This window comes from Syngnathus typhle, linkage group LG19 (genome assembly GCF_033458585.1).
Source record: "Syngnathus typhle isolate RoL2023-S1 ecotype Sweden linkage group LG19, RoL_Styp_1.0, whole genome shotgun sequence".
NCBI classification, from domain to species: domain Eukaryota; kingdom Metazoa; phylum Chordata; class Actinopteri; order Syngnathiformes; family Syngnathidae; genus Syngnathus; species Syngnathus typhle.
Window position 1 is genome coordinate 8,755,992 of NC_083756.1, and position 7,486 is coordinate 8,763,477.

At 42.6% G+C, this 7,486-nt stretch overlaps 1 protein-coding gene across 2 annotated transcripts; it reads left to right on the top strand.

Moving 5' to 3' along the window:
- Positions 1 to 1,889: 1,889 nt before the first annotated feature.
- On the top strand, positions 1,890 to 3,974 carry bloc1s5 (biogenesis of lysosomal organelles complex-1, subunit 5, muted). Of its 2 annotated transcripts, XM_061266165.1 has the most exons (6): positions 1,890 to 2,029; positions 2,106 to 2,207; positions 2,491 to 2,573; positions 2,746 to 2,875; positions 3,007 to 3,065; positions 3,172 to 3,974. In XM_061266165.1, exons 2-6 carry the CDS (start codon positions 2,189 to 2,191, stop codon positions 3,346 to 3,348), a joined length of 468 nt encoding a protein of 155 aa, XP_061122149.1. In that variant the 5' UTR covers positions 1,890 to 2,029; positions 2,106 to 2,188; the 3' UTR covers positions 3,349 to 3,974. The 2 variants fall into 2 exon arrangements, with proteins under 2 accessions (XP_061122149.1, XP_061122148.1); XM_061266164.1 differs by having other exon boundaries at positions 1,907 to 2,207.
- The last annotated feature ends 3,512 nt before the right edge of the window (positions 3,975 to 7,486 follow it).

Below are 7,486 nucleotides of genomic sequence, written 5' to 3' on the forward strand. Positions count from 1 at the left end.
CAACAGTGAGCCAGCACCCAAGCCCTGCTTCAACCCCCCCCACCTGTTGTGAAGCATGATGCATTGAGTGGCACTGAGCGTATTGTGAGCTGTAAGAGGCGGGCCACTGCCCCCCCCCCCCCCCGGACCTTTAGTGTCAGGACCTGAAAGAGACACACACACACAAACACATGCATGCACGTGAGAGCGAGCCAGAGATGCACAAGAGCAGTGTGCACAAGTGTTAAACCACACAACCAGCCACCAAGTAGAATTCTTCATTTAAGTAAAAAGGCATCGCTTCTAATAAATATTGAAAAATAAATGAACTCATAAATCCCTTCATTCCACTTAACTGAGTGGGAAATAAATGGTCATCACTTTTATTATTGCTGGCTGAGATATACACGCATTGCGTTTTGTTGTTCTCTCTTGTGACCTTTTTGGATGGAATGTGTGCTGAGGTGTCGAATAAAAAAAAAAACACACACATTTTCTTAATAAAGCTGAAGGATGAGAAATACATTTTAAAAAGACAGCTCTTGCACTCGCTCGCAGGATGTAGCAGCGCATTTGTAGAACATTCCTTGCAAATTATGATGCAGAGGGACACATAGTATTTGCTTGTTATGTTGATGCTGACTGTTGCAATTTGACTGAATGGGGGGCGGGGGGGGGGGGGGGCAGAATTGTTCCAGCTCGCTTTGAAAATACGCAATTCAAAGTGATAGTGTTAAAAATAAAACTTGAAATGTTTATTTATTCACTTTTATTTATGCTGAATAACGTGAACCGCCTTTTTATACGTATTTAAAAATGCAACAACACAAACATTTGTGTCCAATTATTTTAATCCAATCTGCAAATGAGCTTTGGAAATGAATAGCGCATTTAAAAAGCCTATCTTTTCAATTCCCCCTTTTAATATTTTTAATTGCCCCCTCCAGATTTATGAATAAACAAGGCAACAAGATGCACACTGGTTTCACAGTGAATGTGAGCTGCTCCTGACATGGTCTATTTATTTCTGGTGCTTCTTCAACTCCCAACAGTGGGCTGCAGTGAAAGCCTTGTTTGCCTTTATCCTTTGGCAATGGTCAATTATTTAATCTCTTTAATAGACCCAAATCAAAACTAATGGTGCATGTAAACAACTCTGAGTAAACAATGTGGACAGTAGGGCACTTGTGGTGCCTTCGTGATTTTTCCCTTGACTGAATGTGACAGTTTAATACATTTTGAGATGAGCAAGGTATAAACTCTTTGGCCCAAACAATGCCTCTTGTCACTCTGTATGTTGCTGATTTTGTTTTGCCACTACTACGCTCTTCATAAATTCATTTATGCACATATATTTATAATTTTACATACATTTCTAATGCAATAGCCAAGGGAGAATTTAGGACCAAATTATGGTCAAGAAGTTAAGAGAAAAAACAGTGCTTTTTCTATAGTTCACCACTAATTCTTCTAATAAAAATATTGGATGAGTTTTAATGAGACTAGTTATATTACTAGGCCTATCATAAAGTAAATGTTTAAAGACAACATGAAAATTATACACATATTGACAAATTCACCGTCAAGAATGTGAATGCATGTGAATATTCAAAAAATAAATATGCAATGTGAAAAATAGCAATGGAAAAATGCGTTTGTGTTTTCTCCACAGAGCAAGATTGACATCTGCTGGGCATATAGCCCACCTTCATTTTTTTTTCCCCTCATTACTACTTTGACATGCACAACTGAATAAATAAGCAAATACATCTTTCCAAAAGTATTATAGCTTTACTCTAATGATCTGTAAGCGACCCTAAAACGTACGTATCATGAGTTCGTAAAAGAGGAACGCACCAAGTCTGACGGAATAACGCACCCCTGTTTTCGTGACTTGGTTCGATCCACATTGTTGAACTCGGAAGTAGTAGTATGTTTTGTTTACCACAGTCAGCTGACTTGTCTTCCCATGACTGCAATCAAGCAGAAACCTGCAGACATTAGATAAACGATGCAAAATTGAATATACATTACACATTCAGGCATACGCGTGCGTTACGTTTGTTATACAATTACGCTTCAGTTTGCTCGTAGCTTCCAGCTAATCATCTTACTTGTGTTTGAAGCACTTTGAAGGTAGCATGTCGAGCTAGCTAGAGGAAATCAAAATGAGACTTCACCCCAGGAGAGCATCTGTTTATCTGTAAAAATGGACAAAATTATTAAAGGTGAGTGCAACTGGACCGTCAAGTCGTGCTTAATGACAAAAATGGTATTATAATTTTTATAGAATTTGAATTTCTTTTCCAACTGACTGAAGTGGAAATGGGGTAGAATGATTTTAGTTGTTGGAGGCCAGCTCCATTTTGTAAGATCTGTTTTGGCTCTTTTTACGTACATTTGAATGTGTATGATGGTTGAATTAAAAAAAACTTTATGCAATCTATTCCTCATGCTGTTTTTAATTGTGGATACATTGTTTTCTAAATGTTTTCTTTGTTGCATCTGCAGATGTTGGTGATATCCAGTCTCGGCTGCTTGACCACAGGCCTGTTATTAATGCAGAGATCCGTTACTTTGTCAGAGAATTTGAGGTATAAAAGATATGACTTAAACACATTTTGCTTGAGTCTGTTTGATTGATGATAGTTGCCATAACACTTACACACAGTATGTGGCCCACGCCACGTCTCTGAATGGAATGAACCACCCTATACATTGTTGCTCAATCGTCCAAATATTTTCATCTTATTCCCACTTTCCCAGGAAAAAAGGGCTCACAGGGAGAGCCGCCTACTGGAGAGCATGAGTAAAGTGGTGCAAGAAGCAAATGAGGAAGTGCTACCTTCAGATTTGGAAGGTGTGAAGCAGCAGCTCTCCAATATCATTGCTCGACGTAAGTATTGGCCACCACAGTTCTGCTGGCGCAAAGATCAAAACTAGCTTGAAGAAGGAATTTCCATATGGATTCAGTTTGAATTGTAAATATGTCACATTTTGACGACCGCTTTTGCTTGCTTGTCACAGTGAATGCTGCTAATCACATGGCCGAAAGAGTCCAGCAGAGGGAGCTAGAAACACACCAGGTAGAGAACTACGGCAACACTACCACACTGCTTACTTCACAAGGAACATCATAAAATATCATTGTGATATCTTTTGATCATTATGTTGATGCACATTCCCTTCCAGAGCGGTCAGCTGCAGGAAAACATAGGGCGTCTGAAAGATGAGTGGGCAGACTTTGTAAAAGAGCAGCAGCGACTGAAGGAAGAGGTGAGCCAAGAGCATGCCGAGGCTGTCAGACAGGTCAGCACTCTGTACAGTGAGAAGAAGAAGGAGCTGGAGCAGTTGCTGGCAGATGTTTAGTCATTATGTGCCAGTATGGATACAAGTGTGCGGTTAGAAAAGCTACAAGAATTAGCTCATGTGCTGCTTTCCCCCCAAAATTCATATTCAAAGTGTGATTTATATCGTACATAAACATAGCAACAGAAAAAGCACAATGAGGGAAAATGTCGGCAATGTGTCACTTTGAAACATTTTGCCAGGTTATGAGATTCCCTGCCTGGAAAGCAGTGATGTATCATTTTTATAAAGGAAAGCATCATCATTATCATCAATATGCCGAGCAGGTGTGTGTAAAGCACAGGTCAAGTGTTCAAGAAGTAAGTGCAAACACAACTTTGGTTTCCAGAATAAATCACCAGCGCGCCCGTGTTTGGAACATTTGATTTGACCTTTGACTTCAAGTCAAGCCACTGTCTGCTTGAATGATCAGTAACAGCTGCTTGGCCACATCAAAAACAATAGCACATATCCACCTTATTTGTACTGCTGCTTTCACCGAAGAACATCATGTGACACGTGTTCATCTGCTTCCAATTTCCTTCTAGGTCTAATGTTTCCATGTGCACATGAGAAGGATTACATGTGTACTTTTCACTCATGTTCAAATGAAACCTTCAATAAATAAATCAACCCCCCCCCCCCCCCCCCTAAAAGCTGAAAGGTTACATTCTTATTGAATTATTTTGTTCATTTACAAGTTTATAAATCGAAGTGCATGATTTTGTCAATAGTTATCACTCTCGCCACTAGAGGGCGGAATTACACTATTAATGTGTTTATTAAAAGAGCGGTGCGTACACTTTTCATACCTGTTGTACTACTTGATTCTGGAAGTGGTCTTTAGAAGGTTTTTGTCACAGGAGATTTGGAGAGGAAAAAATGTCTCAGGTACCTTTTTTTCTTTCCATTTGGTTCCCAGCGACTTCATCTCCTTAAGCTCTCATGCAAGGGCACACTTCATTTCCTCTGCTTGCATTCACCGGTGTCAAAGTAAGAGTGGAGATGGAGAGTGCCAAAGCAGAACGTGGTGGTCGCCATGTCATAAATCAGAGCCAGCAGATGTTTGCAGGAAAGGAAACGGGCCGGGCGGGCCAGCACCAATTTGCCTTGACCATATTTAACGTGCACGAGTTCACGTGTGCACCTACCTTCTCGTGTTAGCGACACGGCGCAGCTGTCCAACATGGAGACAGCGCATCATCGGCTAATAAGGAGTGACAAGACGGAAACACGGTCGGCCTCTGCCAGCGAGGCGCCTTTTCATCTGCCCTTGTTTATTTTTCGGTTTGGCTGCAAAGAAAGAAAAACAGAGCCTGTGAAAAGTCGGCGACCAGGGCAGGGCCTCTTTTCAAGCCTGACGTGAGAATGCTCAACACTCAGCAGGATGTTGTCAGATTGACAAATGTATTCCAGTACTTTATTCACGACAACTAAATATTAACACGCAGAGTAGTTGTTGAACTTTCGGAAACTTCAGCAAACCTCATCATTCTGTCCAATTAGAAGCCACCAAATGAAAATGTTCCCAAGATCCCGACCATGCCATCTATGCTGAGGTGAAAGTAACCATTCCTTCGCCTTTACGGCTGCAATTATAGAACGCTAATAAAATGCCAGCACGGTGAAATTTGAACTCGAAGAAATAAAATGGCCACAAGCCCCCTACTCCCGTAGTCGGATGTCACCTTTCGCTCAGGTCCAGGGATGAGAAAAAGCGGGTCTTTGTCAAACAATTTAAGCGGAACAATGGGACTTGGGCTATTCATTCACTCTGGCTTTCGAGATTTCCCAGCCTTCTTTCTATTGTGCTCCAAGATGGGCCCCTGTGTTACTCGATTACAGCGTGTCCAAAATGAAAATGCCAGCGAACAAAAGCACCGTGCTTCCAAGTTAATAACTGTGCACAACACCACCCCAGGGGGCCTTCCTAGGTGGATGCCAATGCAGGTGCTGAGATGAATTCTTGGGCTAAAGCAAATGGTCACCCCTAAATGGGAAAAGTGGTGCTCTCCCAGCTGCAGTCAAGCTAATTAAGGAATTGATATGTTTCCAAGGGACCGCGCCAGGCGTACTGGACAGTCTCATCTTAGCCTGGGTGACTTATAAAAGCAATAATTGCCAAGAAATGGACCTCAAATAAAATGTCCCTCCCACCTTTTATTTTTGCCCAAGAAATGGTGTCAGACTTAAGGCCCGGGGGCAGATACAGCCCACCACATTATTTTATACGGCCCGCCAAGACATTCTGCACTAACTTTGTGTCATGACTCAAATTACAAATTGTCATCACTTTTTAAAAAAAGAGCTATTGCTAACCATTTCTATTACCATTTATCTTTTGAAACTATCTGAACAGTTTTAACCTGTCATTATGGCCCTCGGAGGGAAACTGCGACAAAAAGGAATTTGAGTCGAAATTGACATTTCTCTTGCTGTATACTTGAGATGTAAAAAAAAGAAAGGGAGCAGCTTCCCAGCACCTGCCGCCAAGTCAAAGTCATTACACGGCTTAATGGCTTGTGTGGACCACACCTTGGCTCGCTCTCCGACTGCTTCTGCACATGCTCCACCCGTCCGAGGTGCACACTGCACACTCGCTGTAAGACTTCCACCCCATCAGATCGGACATGGGCTTTTTTTGCATGTGATCCTTCGGGTGGGTGGTTTTATTAGTCACTTGCTTTAGAATGGAGACACCTGTTGGAGATATAAACTCACGTTCATGAAACATGCACACACACAAAATTAGACAGAAGCATTGTGTTGTTCACTTGTGTGTCTTCAAGCCAATGTCATTTGGGGAGTTAAGAAATGTGACTGGGAAAAAGAGCAAACATCCGTTTTGTAATTCCGCCATCTCAGTTGGTGACTGTCACGATCGGAATGGAGCAGGCTTGAGGGAAAAGGGAGTTGGACGGGAGGATGAGAGCAGGAACAAGACCAACACAACCGGCAAACTAACATCACTTAACGACCGACAAGGATTGCAAACAGAAAATGACCGAGGAAAGACAGGGCCGACGAGAGACAAGAAACAATCGGCAAAGGGTGTGACACGTAGACAGGACTTAAATACACGCCAGGTAACGAGAGGCAGGTGACTGTGAGCAGTACATAGATTGAGAGTGGACACAGGAAGGGAGGGGCGAGCACACCGACAGAAACGATGACAATATGGACACGATCGGGGACGAGTCGTGACAGTGAACAAACATTGGCGCGAGCAATTCATGCAGGAATACTTTCTTTGCAAGTCTTACAAGCATATCAAAATGTGGAGCTAGCTAGTATGCATCAGTACTTTTTGGATGAGCTCCCTTAGCCAATTTTTGCCTCATAGTTTGAAGCGTGTAGGCCTTGTACGATATCAAGACATTTTTTCTTCAGATCATGACAACCAAATGCGAGCTGACTATAAATCCAATTCTATGATTGAGTGTGACTGTCTCTGTTTGCCCGACTTCATTCCTGTCCTAGTTTGGCAGGTATATCCTGATGACTTCCCCAGCAGGAAGTCAGTGGGCCTTTTCAAATGAACAAATAGAATGGCTCACATTCCGGTGACATGTTTGTATGTCTTCTTACATTCTGGGCTTTTTTGTTGTTGTTGTTGTTTTGGGGTACATAGACCACCCAAGTCAGCAGATTTAGAATTGCAGACAACTTGATGTCGATTTAGAATTGCAGACAACTTGCAATGACTCTATTTCTTGTTTCAGTGCATTTTCAGTTGAAAGAACCTGCCGAATTCTGCTTTCCGTGTCAAACTGGAATCACTGCTCACTCACTCCATAGACTTCAACTAGTCCAAAACTCTGCTGCCCGCCTCCTTACCCACACCCGGTCCCGTGAACACATCACTCCTGTTCTCCACTCTCTTCACTGGCTCCCCATGAAGGAGCGTATCATCTTCAAGATACTCCTCCTCACCTTCAAAGCCCTTCACCACCTGGCTCCCACTTACCTATCCGACCTCCTTGTCCCCTACTGCCCCAACCGTCCCCTCCGATCCTCCAATACTTCACGTTTGACAGTCCCAAAATCCAAACTCAAATCCTTCGGTGACAGAGCCTTCTCCTGCACATCACCCCGACTCTGGAACTCTCTCCCCCAGTCTGTCTGTGACTCACCCACACTTCCCATATTTAAGTCCCGT

Excerpts from the sequence above, each read along its gene's own strand:
- bloc1s5 (XM_061266165.1), top strand. Across the intron at positions 2,574-2,745 it reads ACTTTGTCAGAGAATTTGAG|GAAAAAAGGGCTCACAGGGA; the intron begins GTATAAAAGATA and ends CCACTTTCCCAG. Across the intron at positions 3,066-3,171 it reads GGGAGCTAGAAACACACCAG|AGCGGTCAGCTGCAGGAAAA; the intron begins GTAGAGAACTAC and ends ATTCCCTTCCAG.